This window comes from Alligator mississippiensis, chromosome 4, assembly GCF_030867095.1.
Source record: "Alligator mississippiensis isolate rAllMis1 chromosome 4, rAllMis1, whole genome shotgun sequence".
Taxonomy (NCBI): Eukaryota; Metazoa; Chordata; order Crocodylia; family Alligatoridae; genus Alligator; species Alligator mississippiensis.
Genome location: NC_081827.1, coordinates 217,574,749 through 217,590,716, shown reverse-complemented (window position 1 = coordinate 217,590,716; position 15,968 = coordinate 217,574,749). Strand labels below are relative to the sequence as shown.

The window sequence follows — 15,968 nt, the reverse complement described above, 5'->3', positions numbered from 1 at the left end:
AAAAGCAGGGTGGCACACGTGGTGGCAACATGCGCTGCCTGAAAGTGGAGCCTGGCCAGCAGAAGCCATATTCCAGCTGCCAGCCAGCCAAGCTCTCTGCTGTCAGATCATCATTGCTGGAGACCTGGAAGGGTCCCAGGTAAGGCTGCAGGGACCAGCTCAGGTGCTGGCCCCAGCCTCCTCTACCCCACCTGGGGCAACTCACCACATGCCAGGGCATGTATGAACAGACATGCCCTGGGGACAACTATGTGCTGCTGCTATTTGTCCCCAGGGAAACTCACAGGCACACTCATCTGGAAGCGCCCAGTGGTGCCAAACATACAAACACACAGGCCGGATTCAGGTCACAGAACCTCTCTATCTGGCCCACCGGGCTACTAGAGGGCACTGGAAGTTCAGCCCTTCGGCCCCATGGAGTGTGGCCATCCATGGTAAGATTAGTTCACTGAACCTGATGCTGCCCCCAGCCCCACCATGATGACCACTGTGGCACCCTTCATGACCCAGGTTTGAATCCAGCCTGTGAGGAGCCCCATGGTCCAGATCTGGCCTGGGACCCCAAATGAAGTTGATGCCCCTGCTTTCTAACAACCTTAAAATGTAAAGATTTATCAAATCCCCTCTACCCTTCTTTTCCACAGGTTAAATAATCCCAGTTTTTTCAATTTAACTTGCACATCACAGTTTCTAGATCTCTAATAAATTGTGCTAATCTTTGCTGGACTCCTTCCAATGTGTCTACTTCATGTTATATCAATGTGAGTAACATGTATGAATATTTCTCTCCCCTCCCCCCAATCTTAAGTATATCTTCTGTAAGAGGCTTTAAAATAAATGAACAAATAAACAAAATATCCTATATTTGATGTACTATGAAAAAAGAAATTACAACCCCAACCAAAATGTCTTTGCCAAATTCAGTAGTAAACCAAGATTGGTATGAATTTGACTTAAGATGTAAACTATGAATAACTGATTTGTATAAAACTTGCACTTCTCTGGCAAATAAAAAAAAAAAAGTTAGTTTTAGAAAAGAACCCCCCCCCAACAAACAAAACCAAGTCACCACAGGCTAGCTACCTGCTAGCCTAGCATTTAATGATCTAATCAGATATCAGTCTTCTTGGATAATACTTTAAAGGCACTGAAACAATTCCAACACACATCCAGCAGACTTTCTATAAGTAGAAAAATATTTCTATGCCAAAGGAAAGAAGTTGCTCAGGAAATCTGACATTTTACCAAAAAGACTGCATAAACTTGAATGCTGAACTGAACAGGATAGAAATATGACATTTCTAAATCAACAGAAAATAATAAGTTTAGAAAAGAACAAGAAAAAGAGTTTAAAAAGGGATACCATATAAAACCTGTGTTGTTGTTTTTTTGCTTCATCTACTACAAACACTCCTTTAAAGCTAGAATGGAATTCTATTTGCTACTGAAAACCACAAACAGCTGCTGATACAGATATACCAACACTAATATAAAGTATTTTAGGCATCTGCATGCCCCAATTTAAATCAATTTACTTCTAAATGCAAGTCAAAAAACAAAAAGTCAGTGATGAATTACTTACAATGATCAGGCACGAAGTTGGAAAAAACCTTTAGCATACAGAGTTACATATACCTGCCCTGCAGTGGAGGAAAAAAAAAAAAGAAGAGTACAAAGCTACTTACACTTAAGAACAAACAGCAAGGTCCACAGTAGTGTTGCAAAACAACACTATGTAACCACAACATTCTAAAAAAACTTCACATGACTAATCTGTTTCTGAAAGTACTTAAAAAAGTTTTGAGCGTCAGAACTCTAAAGCTTAGGGAATTAACTGTTCACATTCTCAATAAAATAAGGTAGTAATACAGATAGCTAAATTAAAACAAGATGAAGGTCTATGGTAAAAATGTATAACCTCTCTTTGTTCATGTATTTAAGAATTTATTTATATACAGGGGTAGCTGGGTTTGCCCCCCCCCTTTTTTTTTTTTTTTTTTTTTTTACAAAATTCAAAATGTGTGGAGCTAACTGTATTACTCTAGCTGAATTTAGTAAAAGGCAACATGTCATGGTTATTTTTGTACTGCATGAATGGTGAAAAGCAAAACAAACAAAAGAATTAAGCATGTGAATTATAAAGTAGAATTTTTGTTTATGTAGGTCAAAAGAAGAAACTAGTGACAAATATAAAAATGACGTGCCACCAAGATAAATCCCACCATACAATAAGTGTCCAATTCTAACAATGCAGAAAAAATACACCCACTTCTCTCACTTTTTACCCATCGGTACTGGTGCCTCCTTGGTCGGCGGGGGGGGGGGGGGGGGGGGGGGGGGTGTCACCCGGGTCCCCCAGCAACCGATTGCTGAGCCGGGGGCATGGGGGCGGGCCCCCCACACACTCCCTGGCAGACCTGTAAGTGTCCCACTTCCAGGTTCGCTGCTGAGCATGTGGGCCCCTCCCCACACTCCTGTGAGATGCTCCATCCGCCCCAGCATTGCAGCATTCAAGAGCTGCAGTGGTACCTCGAGGTATGTAGAAAAAAAAAAAAAAAATTTAGAGCTGTGTCTATGGCCAAATCGCTGATTCTCTGAATCAGCATCGACTCTTCAGATTCAGCCGAATAGAGTCAGGGACAGTGATCTGAATCAACTAATCAAATCACTGTCCCCAATTCAGGCTGAATCTAAATTGAATATGGTCCACTTCACACACTCCTAATCACTGCACTACAGGGACTGGAACTTTATTTGATCTCACTTAATCTTTGAGAACTAGAAAGAAAGAACAAAATCTGTTTAACGAGTGTCCCTGGGTTAAAATGTTTTTCTCACCAAGCAAGCTAGTGTAATGGTCTTTTTCTGCTTGAGATCTCTCTCAAAAGCTTCCAGATGTCATTAGCAACACCAGTTAACCTGAAATGTTCATTGGTTCACTTTATAAAAGTGCAGCTTTCTTCCTATAGTTGCACTTTAGGCTAAGGAGCAGTCTAGAACTGAGAAGACATACTATAAGTCATAAAAGCAACAAAAATGAAGCCATATGCACACACACAGAAAAATATAGGGCTGAAAGGGTACCTCTAGAAGTCATTTAGTCCAAGGGGTTTCAAAATTTTGCCAACCCACACTGCCCCCAGAGCTCAAGCTGCTTATGCTCTCCCTCGCTGTAGGTATCCAAGCCAATGCGCAGAAACAGCAAGCCAGGCACAAGAACTGCAGTAGAGAGGGCTGCTGAGGAGGGTGCTCTAGAGGGGAGGGACAGCCCAGCACAGTTCTGGTGCTGTCCAATCCTCTGTGCCATCTCAGGCCAGGTCACCTGTTCTTGGGCTGGATCCAACCTCTCTGCAGGACAGGCTAATCCCTGATCCAAGTCTGCTCTCCTGCACTGAGGAAGATTACACAACCACCCATATCATCCTAGAAGAAAAAATGTAATTTGCAGCAAAGCTAACATAAGTAACTTTCTCTTGTCCAAGCCCCAGTAAATATGGGAAACCATTGATCACCATCCTCTTTATAATTACCACTTATTTAACTTGCAAAAGGCAAATAAAAAAAAACCAAACTGGTGGATATTAGTAGTTGAATTCCTCAGACATAATTAGGAGACCAGTTTTAAAGTTAGAGCTATTTTCCTTATTGCCAATCACTGCATCTTCATGCCAGGTTACTAACAGAGCTGTTCAGAAGTGTTACAGAAGCCACATTTCAGTAACAGATTGACAACAAAACACCCCCAGACTATCATCTTTTGGGCCAAATGCCTGTCATTAATTCGTTGTGACCTTTTCTCTGGTTTCACGTTCTCTCTCAATTTTTTCCCCAGGCCATGCTTTCACTTCTTATATTTGCACTTTTTTTGGTGGCTCATTCTCTTCATTTTCACAGCTAAAAGTACATAACAGTTGCGATACTGACAAATACCCCATTACTATCCATACTCCCAGCCCACAAAGCCACCGTCACTGAGCAGAAGGCCACGAGTGTCAAAAACATGTTGCTTGAGCTTGCAACCCTGTATATCTGGGTCAAAGAAGTTCCACGCATCTAATGCTAGAGCACAGAGCTGGTTAGCTGAGTTAATCTGAAGTTTGGGAGAAAGTTAGGCATTCTAGGGCCCTGGGGGACATAACTTCTGTAGTACTACACACTTTGCAGCACTACACAGAGTAGTGCAGATGGCCACATCTTCAAAGCCCCTGGTCTGGAGAACAACAAAGTTGCCAAAAATCATGCTCTCCAGCCAGACAGCAGCCAGTAGCTGCTTCTTTGTTCACTCTGGCCAAAGCAAATCTTCTGGTGGACCTTCTGGCTCACTGACACGCTTTCCTGATCTGTTGGTCTTGCCACAGCAACAGCTGATCCAGATCAGGAATGCCTTGGAACCCTTTAGAGTTCTTGGCTCTCAAACTGCCCAGGAGATAAGAGTACTGGTTTTCATGCCCAAGCAGGCCTTGCCAGCACTGCAACAGCCCTGTCTTTTTTACCACTAGGCAGCAACAAGGACTGCCTGCATTCTGCCTCCCTGGCAGCAGGGGTGACCCAGCTGTTTTCCCCACTTACCACTGCAGTCCTGTCCTTAGTTCCTCTGGGTGGCTGGCAGCCTGCAAGCCTCACTGACATCTCACTGCTGTGTAGGCATCAGGGAAATAGCTACTCTTTTTCCCTCCGCTTCTTTTTTTGGGTGGGGAAAGAAAGCAGAGCACAGAACTCTGGGATAATGGAAGGTCAAAGACAGTGGTCTCCAACCTTTTTAAGTAGATCACTTTTCAAATTAAAGCAACTCAAGATCTACTATGCACCACCCTCCCCTTCCCCACCCACCTAGCAGGTCAGTCTGTGGGGAGGGAAAGGGGGGGGGGGCAGATCAAGGCAGAAGGAGAAAAAATTATCTGGAGGCATGCCCCCCAGCAGGTAGATCTGTGGGGACAGGGCAGGTCGAGGCCCCAGAGGTGAGGGGAGGGGGTGGGGCACAGGCAGGGGCTGGGCAGTGGGACAAGTAGAGGCCTGGGGGAGGGCAGCTGCAGCAGCTGTGAGGGAGGGAGTGGGGCTGGGGTAGGCCCTGCACAACCAGGATGGGACGTGGGATGGAGCCATGAGCAGCTCGTCCAGGGGATGTGGGAAGCGGGGGCAAGCAGCCCAGGAGGGCGGGGGGGGGTGACCCCAGATCTGAAAAGTAGGGCAGGGCAGCTGGGCTGGTGCCAGGCTCTTCCCAGTGCAGGTGTTGGCCTGGGCTGTGCTCAGGCCAGGTGGCAGCAGTGCTGGGAGCAGAGCAGGGCAGGGCTGCAGCCACTCAAAAATTCACTGTAGCCCCCTCAGACCTCCAACCCACCCTTCCTAGCACAGCTGCCACCTGCCCCAAGCTCAGTGTGGCCCAGCCTGCAACTGCAGCCTGCCCTGCTTCATGTGCAGATTCTGGGCACACAGCCCCCATGCCCTTGGGTGGGGAAGGGGCAGGGTGAGGGGAAAGCTGTACCAGGCTCTTCCTGGTGGGGGGGCTGGGCTATGGCAAATTTTCAGGTGGCTGCAGCCCCTCCTGTAGTCCCACTCCCTGCACTGCCACCACCCGACCCAAGCACAGCCCAACCCAACACCTCTGCCAGGAAGAACCCAGCAGTCCCCTGGCTCTGGCCATCCCTTCATGCATATGCCCCCCATGCTGCATGACCTCCCCCCCTACCTGTGGTCCCCAGACAAGTTGCTCAACTGGAATGCCCTCTATGATGGCCACCCTAGTTTCTGCTACTCTGTCCACTATTGATTAGAAACCCCAATGCCTTTATGTCCTCTATTTTTCTCTTCAAGAGGAAAAAAAAATAAAGCACATAATGGCATTGGGTTTTCTTATCAATAGAGGACAACCAGACTGTCCTCTATGATGGTCACCCTACTGGTTACGGCTCCATCCTGCCCCTAGCCCTGGCTGTGTAGGGCCTGCCCCTGCCCCACTCCCTCCCTCACAGCTGCTGCAGCCACCCGCGCTGCCCCATGTTTCGGGGGGGGGGGGGGGGGGAGTTAGAGCATATGCTGGGCTTTGCATCCTGCTGTTGGGCTAAGCCTCATCCCTCATCTAATCAGAGACTTAAGAATCAAAGGGAAGCTGGGTGATAGTGACCACAAGTTGATCGCTTTCACCAATCATCACAAAGCTGGCAAGTCAGCCAGCAATGCAGTAGTCCTCGACTTCAGGAAAGCTGACTTTCATAAGCTCAGGAGGCTTGCTCTTGAGGCCTGAGAGGCCATGATTTCACAGGGACTAGAGTTCAGGGTGAGTGGTTGCTCCTTAAGGAAGTGATCCTAGAAGCACAAGGGGAGTCCATCCCAACCCATAGCAAAGGTGGTAAAATGGCTCCGCAACCCCCCTGGCTCAACAGGGAACTCATGGATCTCTTATGTCTAAAAAGAGAGGTGTATAAAGGATGGAAGACAGGAAACACCATTAAAGGAGGAGTATTACTACGTTGCTCCACACCTGCAGGGAGTGAACTAGAAAAGCCAAGGCTGCAACTGAACTCCATCAGGCTACATGCATCAAGAGCAATAAAAAGTCCTTCTTCCAATGTGTGGAGAGTCTAGAGAAAAACAAAGGCAACATTAGACCCCTGCTAAGCCAGCTGGGGCAGCTGACTACTGACAGCCAGGAAAAAAAAAACAAAAACAATCTGCTTAATGATTACTTTGCATCATTTTTTCCCACCAGTCCAAAAGGGACCACCCTGACTAGCATTATGTGGGATTGACCAGGGTAAGGATGAATATATGCCCACCACTGGTGTGGATCTTGTGAGGGAGCATCTTGAGAGGCTGGACTTCATACAAGTCAGCTGGTTCACATAGGTTGCACCCAAGAGTGCTAAAGGAACTGGCAGACATCATAGCCCAGACCCTGGCGAGGATATTCGAGAACTTGGGGCACCCAGGCAAAGTACCTGAAGTTTGGAAGAGGGCCAATGTGGTTCCCATTTTCAAAAAAGGGAGGAAAGACGACCCAGGAAACTATAGGCTAATCAGTTTAACCTCAATCCCTGGGAAGATTTTGGAAAAAAAAAAAAAAATTACTAAAAAACCCCCAACATTCTTGACAGGCTAACAGAAGGCAACATTCTGAGGGACAGCCAGCATGGCTTTGTTGTGGGTAGGTCTTGCTTGACCAATCTCATTTCCTTCTATGACCACATGACATATCACCTGGACAAAAAGGAAGACAAAAATGTCATACATCTGGACTTAAAAAGCCTTTGACCTGATGTCCTATGATGTCCTTATTGAAAAATTGGGCAACTGTGGCCTTGGCTACTCCATAGTCCAATGGCTGGGGAACTGGTTCCAAGGTCAGACCCAGAGGGTGGTAGTTGATGGAACCGAATCAATGTGGCACTCAGTGACTAGTGGCGTCCCCCAAGGCTCCGTTCTCGGACCTGTACTCTTTAATGTCTTCATAAGCTATCTGGACTCTGGTGTCAAAAGCAGACTGGCCAAGTTTGCTGATGACACCAAACTTTAAGGGAGAGTGTCCACACTTGAGGATAGGCTGGTGATCCAGGCTAACCTTGATAGGCTTGCAAGGTGGGCAGATGAAAATCTGATGGCATTCAATACAGAGAAATGCAAGGCGTTCTACCTTGGAAATAACAACCCACATCACACTTATAGGTTCAGCAATGCTACACTCACTAGCACCATGACCAAAAGAGACTTGGGGGTCATGATTGACCACAAGATGAATACGAGTCAATGAGATACCGAAGCTGGCAATGTGAATAAAACTCTGGCTTGCATCTACCGATGCATCTCAAGCAAGACCCAGGATGTCATCCTCCTGCTGTACTCTGCCTTGGTGAGGCCGCAGCTGGAGTACTAATCCAGTTCTGGGCTCCATAATTTAGGAAGAAGGAGATGAAGAAGCTTGAAAGAGTCCAGAGGAGAGCCCCATGCATGATCAGAGGGATCAGAATAGGCCTTAGCTGTGAGCTATAGGACTCTTCAGCCTGAAGAACCACAGGCTCCAGGGTGACATGGTGGCACATATGGGGTGTACATCAGGATCTGGGGGAACACCTGTTCACCAGAGCACCCCAGAGGATGCCAAGAGCCAATGGTCACAAACTCCTGCAAGACCATCTTTGACTGGACATAAGGAATAAACTTCTCACTGTCCAAGCCCCCAAGGCCTGGAACAGACTCCCCCCCAGAGCACCTACTCTGGACACTTTCAAGAAACATTTGAATCCTTATTTTGCTGGGATCTTTTGATCCTAGCTGACTTCCTGTCCCTTGGGCAGGGGGCTGGACCTGATGATCTTATGAGGGCTCTTCCAGCCCTAGTGTCTATGAAATCTATGAATAGAGATTTAAAAACAAAAAAACCCCAAACATATTGTATGTCATACTAAGGGTGTTTATACACATGCTCTGGGGTGAGGGGATTCGCTTTAATTAGAGCAGCTCCAAAAGCCTGAAGTGTCACATGTATCAGCATCCCCACACTGAAAAATAGCAGCGGGGGCACTTTAACTAAAGTTTGTCGAAAAATGGCAGTGGGGATGCCAGACACATGATGCTGGAGTCTGCTGGAGCTTGGTAATTGCAACAGACTCACCTGAGTAATTACAGCATGCCAGAGCAGCCTCACTGCACTGCCCCTAGCCCCATCAAGAGATGCCTTTCCCAAAGACTACTTCCAACTCCATTGTATCAGGGAATCAGAACCCCTCTGCAACAAAGTAGTTGTGCTGAACACCTGCCACTTTATATGTTGCAACAACCTGAATCACTTTACCCACTCAACCAGGTATTAGACACCAGAGCAAAATGTAGAAGAAACAAATCCTAAACATTCTGGCCTAAGGGGAAAAGCTTCCTTCCTAGTCTTGAAAAAGACAGGTACAGCAATCAACAGTGTCCACAGCAGACTGGAAAAGCCCAGTCACAGATTCTATGTATGGGAGCTGCTGATCTGAAGGCAACAGTGGGCTCCATCTGCTATTTTTTAAAATAAACAGGATAAAAAACAGCTGCTTCCATGGTGGACAGGAAACCAGTGCCTTACTCAAGCTCCCTTCTCTCCCAGCTAGTTTGCAAATCAAGTGATGTTCCCCACTATTCTCCCCTTCCCCCCAGGCCCCCAAGAGCACCATTAAAAAATAAAAGGTGGGGGGCAGGGAAGAAGTCAAAATCCCTTGTCTGGAGTATTAAACCAGAAGTGCCAACCTCCTTCCCCAGTTTTGGGAGTGTGAGGTCTGCATTCTGTTGCATTAAAACCAGCATCATTTTCCAGGCAAAAAAGCAAATAGGTGAGCACTTGCTTGTTTCAATAAATCCAGAATGTGCTGCACTTAAATAAGACATGATTCAACAAACCAGTGAATCTTCTGATGCAACTGAGATTTCATTCCTGCTTCAAGAAGCTGTTCAGTGTAATATCTCAAGGCCTTTCTTACTCGCAACAACAGCTCTGCATACTTGACAGGAGCTAGGCAATGTGGCAAATATTTTCAAAGCAAGTACCAAAAATGAGAGAAATTTAAATACAAATAAAAGTTACAAATATGTTTACTTCCAATTACTTTAAAAGGTGGAGAAACTTTCAGAGAATGCATGCAAGTACAAACAGTACAAATATGGTAAAGTAACTTTTAGCAACTTAGAGGGAAAAAAAAGGACTGGCAATATGATTTTTAAATTAAATCAAAAAGACTTGGACTTAAAATAACTCATATCTTAGTTATCCCTAGTGCTTCCTCAAATAACTGCAATTTTCCCTGGCAAATAAAGAAGGAGGAAGATTGACTGTAGATATTATTTATTTATTTTTATAAAATCTATCTAATCTATCTATCAAGGACTGTACCTTGATAGTGAACCATGATTTGGATCCTTTGAAATCAGAAGAAACTTTATAAATTGTAAACATGTTCTTAAAATAAGCTAGTGGTTATAACGTGGTATATAACCACTGTGCAAACCAAGACTGGCTGAGGATTCTTTCACAGAAAGTAGTCTAAGTGGAACATGTTGCCTCATGTTTTCCATAGAGAGTTTTGTTCCATCTTCACAAGCAGCTACAAAACTACCAACTGGTATTAATTATTGGTATGATATTTGGTATCATATAGTAACCAAGAAAAAGCTATGCAGCATTTTAAGAAAAGGTAAGGGAAGAACAAGTTTACAAGATTTAACAATGTGAGTTTTGGAACTTAATCAAAAGGAAAAAGGCAAAAAGTTCAGAGGACTCCCATGTTTATTTTAGGTAACTTCTCTCTAGCTAGCTTACTGAGCAGCACCTAAGGAACCCACCTCAGAGCAAGGAGCAGGTTGCTTGCAGTGCAGCCTCCTAATTACTAAGACTGATGGGATTCCTTCCACTGCGGCGCTCTCATAAAAAAAGTAATGTAGAAAACTTACTAATAATTTCTTGGTTACACTGATGTTCCCCTTCGTCATCACAGTAGCAGATTTTCAAGGCCCTGCTCCTTAGCTAAGAATCTGACCTGCGATCAGTAACGCTGATTCACACAGCATTATTGCATTAATCCTGGAACACAGGTGATCAAACAACAGGCCTAGCATCAATTCCCAGTTCAAGGAGCAACTTTGCCTTAAGTATTTATACTAACCAGAGATGAAAGCAGAGAACAAACTTTCCCAGTTAGCCAGACAACATCCTCTTTACAAAATAGTCTCTATACAGGCAATATGACCACAGCACATCTTTCAGACCAAACATTTACTTGCATAATAAGAAAACAAAGTTGGATAACTAAGTAATAAATTGGTAGTTATAAAGACAAATAAGTCAGCACAAACAAGTTGTTAAAAACAGAGCCATATAGACAGACAGCAAATAGAATATCCAAACATTCAGCTCTGAAGTTCCAGTGCTTATATTCAGAAAGTAATATGCACACTGAACAAGTAGTTAAGTAATGTTATTTTTAGACAAATCTGGAAGTTAGCAGGCCAGTTAACTGTGACCAGTTAAGCATTTTAGAAACTATGCTCAAAGATAAAGCTTAAAATTAGTTCTTAAAAGGCAGGAGAATAAGTTGCCAGAGTATCCATCATCTACTTACACTAATGGTTAACCTACCAGACCAGTATTTTACTTATGGTTCATATTTTGTAATTTTAAAAATTGAAATGTAAGTGTAGAATGTAAATGACTACTTTCTTTAAATCTAAATAAGATTTAAATAAAACAAAACTGCATAGCACTCAAGGTATCAAAACATAACAGTAGCCTTTTACATAATAAATCACATGGTGCATTTTTTTTTTTTTTTTTTTTTTTTTTTTTTTTTTTTACACATGCTCAGGGAGGTGCGGGGGGTGCTTTAATTATTCAGCACTTAATTAAAATTGCCTGAGGATCACGTGTACCAGCATCCCCCCACGCTGAAAAATGGCGGCAGGGCACTTTGAACTAAAGCTCATTGAACAAGCTTTAGCTCAAAGCGCCTTGCCACCCTTTTTCAGTGCAGGAACGCCAATATGTGACAGTCTGCTGGAGCACATTTATTTCCGTGCTCCAACAGACTTGATTAAAATCGAGTCTGCTCCAACATTCTGGATTTCCAACACGGAGCCGGCTCCCTGAACAGGTATAGGAGCCCCTTAATGTTATTTCCACAAGGAATATTTATATTTGAGAAATTTGGAACAGATAGGTTTTCCTGGCATAGCAGTACACAGACATTATGAAACTACTTTGCCCCTGATCACATCAGATTAATAATTAAAAGATTCAAGAAATCAACTTTCTTTGGTACAAATATTTAAACACTCAGCTGAAGGCTACTCCTAAACAGATACACTGCAGTTCCTGTTAATTTAAAAAGTTGATTCCTGATTATTATCTGATATTTGACGTGTTTTATTAGATCAAAACACAGAATGATGAAACTTCCAGTACTGGCTTAGACACCACATTAGATTTATCTAAGCACTAACTATATGATGTCAGATTGCATTGAATATTTAACTTCTGTAGTACAAAAACATTTCTGAAAGTAATATGCATTAGACAACAAGTAAGGCCATTAGCCCTCCAGCCCTTTAACTAGAATTATAATACTCACATCCTAGCATGCTATTAAGTATGGCAGGAAAAATCTTTTATCCAAAATATCTGTTATTCACCACAGCAGGACAATGTTGGCAATCAGCTAGGCTTAGAAATACACATGGTTGTATCTGGGTGCATCTACATGTACTTTAATATGATGAAATCAACTGCTCTTGGGCACAGGATTTACATGTACTCCCAGGGCCATGGCACTTTGAGCTGGGGTGGAGCAGCCCCAGCTGTCAAGAGGCCCAGTCCTGGGTTATGGGTGGTGGCATCATGACCAGCTGGGGCATGAAGGTGCTAAAATGCAGAGCCAGGTGGTAAACACCTCATGCCCCAACCAGCCCCTTTCACCATCTACACCCGTGTTTTAGTGGACTAAAAATTACTCCACAGTAGGACAGTACTGTCCCCAACAGTACTATCCTTTGGTACAGTTAGTTAATTTACTGTGCCTTAATACCATCGCACGTGTAGACTGTGACACTTTACGGTGAAGCCAATTAGTCAATTCTGCAATAAATGCACCCTCTGTGCACTGTATTGATGTACAGAAAGAGCATTACATCTTCCTGCAGTGCTTTTAGTTCGCACAAAATATTAACCCCAGTAACGCTAAACTGTTTACCATCAATTGATTGCAAACTCTCATTTCAACATTTGGCAATATTCAGTCTGCTAATACTCAAGGTCTTGTACATAAGAGAGATGTGGCTCTAAACTTCACTCCATGAAGTGAGTCTGTACTTTGAGCTTCCATTCATTCTCTAAACCCAGTGTAAAAGTTATCTGCTCATTTTCAAGATCCTGGATTTGTTTCACATTCACATCTGTCACAACCCAAAGTTGTGGTTTTTTGTTTGTGCGCGCTTCAGCACTGCTAAATTATTTTTCTGCCGACTGTAGCTTTCTTTGCACGATAGTTCTCTGCTGCGGGAGAGAACTCTGGTGCAATGGGAGATTTCCCGCCAAATTACAGCTTCTTTGCAGGGTGCATTTCTTTTGCATACTAGTGATGCACGTTGCAAAGGAGTTCCCGCCATTTGTATTTGGATTCACGCCACATTGGCCAGTTCCAAATGTAGGCACACGTGGCGGCTAGCTATTGGCTTGTTAGCCGTATAAAAGGCTTGGGTAGTTTCCGCCCAAGTCGGAGAGGGAGAGAGAAAACTAGAAAGAGAAATAGAACTCGCCAGGAGGAGGAGACTTCGTACTGTGTGAAGATCTCCAAGCGCTGCGGACCCTTGCGGCCCCAACGCGCCTCTCTCAAGCTTAATAACCGAACCCGCGGAGCTTTCGCTTCTAGCCTCTCCCCATCACCGATTGCAATCCAAGACATATCCCTTTCCTGCAAACCCGATTTTCAAACCCACGGAGCCTAAGCAACTCCGGGGGACCAGGGAACTGAACCGAACCCGCGGAGCCTAAACAACTCCGTGGGAGCAACCGAATTTGTTGTAGTCCTCTAGCGAGGACTTAAGCGGAGCTGCGCCTGGAAACCTGTCCAGCCTACACCACTACCCTCTTTGGGTGTAAGTAAACAATCTTTTCAATCAACCACTACGCGTTTGTGACTAATTCTAGCTCGCCACTGGTTTTCTCCGACCCCACGTGCCCGGGCTGCTGGCCACAGCCCGCATGCGCAAAAGATGGGCCGCGGATCGCCCCCCCCCCCCCACCCACCTCGCACTTGGCGGCGGGATCGGGGCCCGGCCCACACAACATCCACTATTCCCTGCTGGCTGTCTTCATGCCAAAGTTTCTCTTTCTGTCACTGTTAGAGAATCCCAACCCTTTGATTTGACCCACCTATCTGAAACTCCCTCCCATTCAAATTACCTCTACTTTCTTCAACCTTCAGTTTAATGTCATTTTGTATCAAAAAATTCCAACATCCCTTAATAAGGGGAGAAAGCTACATTTGTGGCTGTCTAGATGGTAATGAAAGGAAACTGTTTAGTAGCATACGCTTTCCTCAACAAGAGTTTCTTTATCCAAGAACCTTCCAACTCATCTGTAAATGAGATCTAGCATAAACAATACTATGTTAAAAACTGCTTTGCCTTTACTTTATAATAGTGTACTATTACTAAATTAGTAACTAATTCACAAGAACAGTTTCAACCACCAAAAAGGTGTCTCTTGGGATTCTAACATTAAGTAAGGAGGCTCCAAGTATTCTGTAGTCTCATTAAATCTTTCTCCCAGTTCCTACTGAATAAAAACAGTTTTAACTCTCACTTGAACAGCAGGAGAGCAACTGACATTCAGGCTATAGTTGAATTTTCCAAGTAACACTACAGACAAAGCTTGAGAGTGACATGATCTTTCATGTACATACCTCACACTATAGAAACGAAGAGAGTTAAGTTGCTGTAATGCTGCTACAAATAAAGTCCTTGGCTGTCTGATAAAGCTAATGAAAAACATTAGCTACAGGAGAATGCGTGGTGCTAGGAGTTTGACTGAGGGAAGGCAAAGAAAGGAAAGAATGTGAAACAAGCTAGACAGAACTAAAAAATGCCAATCCCCCACCCACAACTTAATGGGAGGGGCTGCTTGTAACACCAGCAGGGTCAAAACAGCATCCAGGAGGAATGGAGGAGACAAGAGCATATACATGGGCAGGGCAGGAACCACTCTGCCTCCCTTCAGGCACTCAAACTCCCAGTGCACATAAACTGAGCTTTTGTTGTGGTGCAGATTTGAACCAGGTTCCCAATCACTTAACCCAGTTTGTGTGCGATTTCTGTCCCTAGCCACACTGGCTGGGTTTATGGTAGGGGATAGGGGAGCAGGGGGAGAGGAGGTTAACTGGCTCCTGTGCTTCTACCCATTCCTAGTCTATTTAAACTCTATTCCAAATTTTCAAAGACCTCTCTTCCTGTTCAAAGGCCCAAGAATGTCACAGAGCAAAGGCGTATCAACAGAAAATATGCAGAAGACAATGTAAGCAGGAGCCCTGTGCAGATAGATGCTAAAAAAGGACAGCTCCTAGAGGTAAACGGGAGTCCATATTCCACCAGTAAACTTTGCACTTCTGGGAAATAAGGAAAAGCAAGGTTCCTGTGTCAGCAACAGTCAGAAGTGAACTGAGTCCTGGGGATGGGGCACTGGATACAACTCAAGATAATAAGCTGCATGACAGGAGTCCTGTCACCCCAAGTTAAGAAGTGCCTGATATATGAAAATGTATGTGTGCATGATGCCCCTGTCCCAGGGGCACCAATTAACAACACTGTACCCAATGGCTTGAATCCTTTGCTTGTAGGTGTACATTAGTGCTGCCTGGTCTAAGGGACAAGGCAAGACGGACTGAATGGGAAAACTATCAGATAAAAAAAGGTAGAGAAAGTGAAGGGAGGAGAGGGGGAGAACAATAGAAATATGATGAATGGGACAAATCTGTATAGGTAAGCTAATTGCACGCAGACACAAAACTGATTAAGGAGATAGATTTGTTCAGTACGTGTTGGGAAGGGGCTCAACAAAACCCCAAAGCACTCATCTTTCCTATCAAAAGGTGTGGGTTCCTGCCTTTTATTAATGGAAAATAATCTCATATTTATCAATCATCTTCATAAAGATCCATTTTGAGCCACCACGTGCACACAAGATCACTAATCTTGAAATCATACTTCCCACTCTCCTTAAACAGAGATTAAAACTGTTCTATTTTTATTTTTCTCCTTAAATTAATTAGCTGAAAGAAATGCATGTAGAAATAAATGTAGTCTCCATAGCATGTTAAACTTTTCCTTCAGTTCTAAGAAAGCTTTCAAATAAGCAAGTAAGCAACTCTCTCCCCCACTTTTCAAAAAAAGGACTTTATATCCCAAATGCATGAGGACCTCTGGAGCAGTAAGAATCCCCAGCAGCTTAAGCTCAGGCT

General features: G+C 44.2%; 1 protein-coding gene across 5 annotated transcripts in view; it reads right to left on the bottom strand.

Annotated features, from left to right (window-relative positions):
* Positions 1-15,968, bottom strand: part of COBLL1 (cordon-bleu WH2 repeat protein like 1) — a 155,108-nt gene that overhangs the window by 59,561 nt on the left and 79,579 nt on the right. For 2 of the 5 annotated variants that reach the window (XM_019480440.2, XM_019480441.2), the window contains exon 1: positions 14,418-14,521. The exons of 2 other annotated variants lie outside the window; for them this stretch is intronic. In XM_019480440.2, coding sequence (XP_019335985.2) covers positions 14,418-14,506 — 89 coding nt within the window. In that variant the 5' untranslated portion in view covers positions 14,507-14,521. Of the gene's footprint in view, positions 1-1,582; positions 1,665-14,417; positions 14,522-15,968 lie in introns of those variants that run through there. One more of the 5 variants, XM_019480444.2, reaches the window with a different exon arrangement.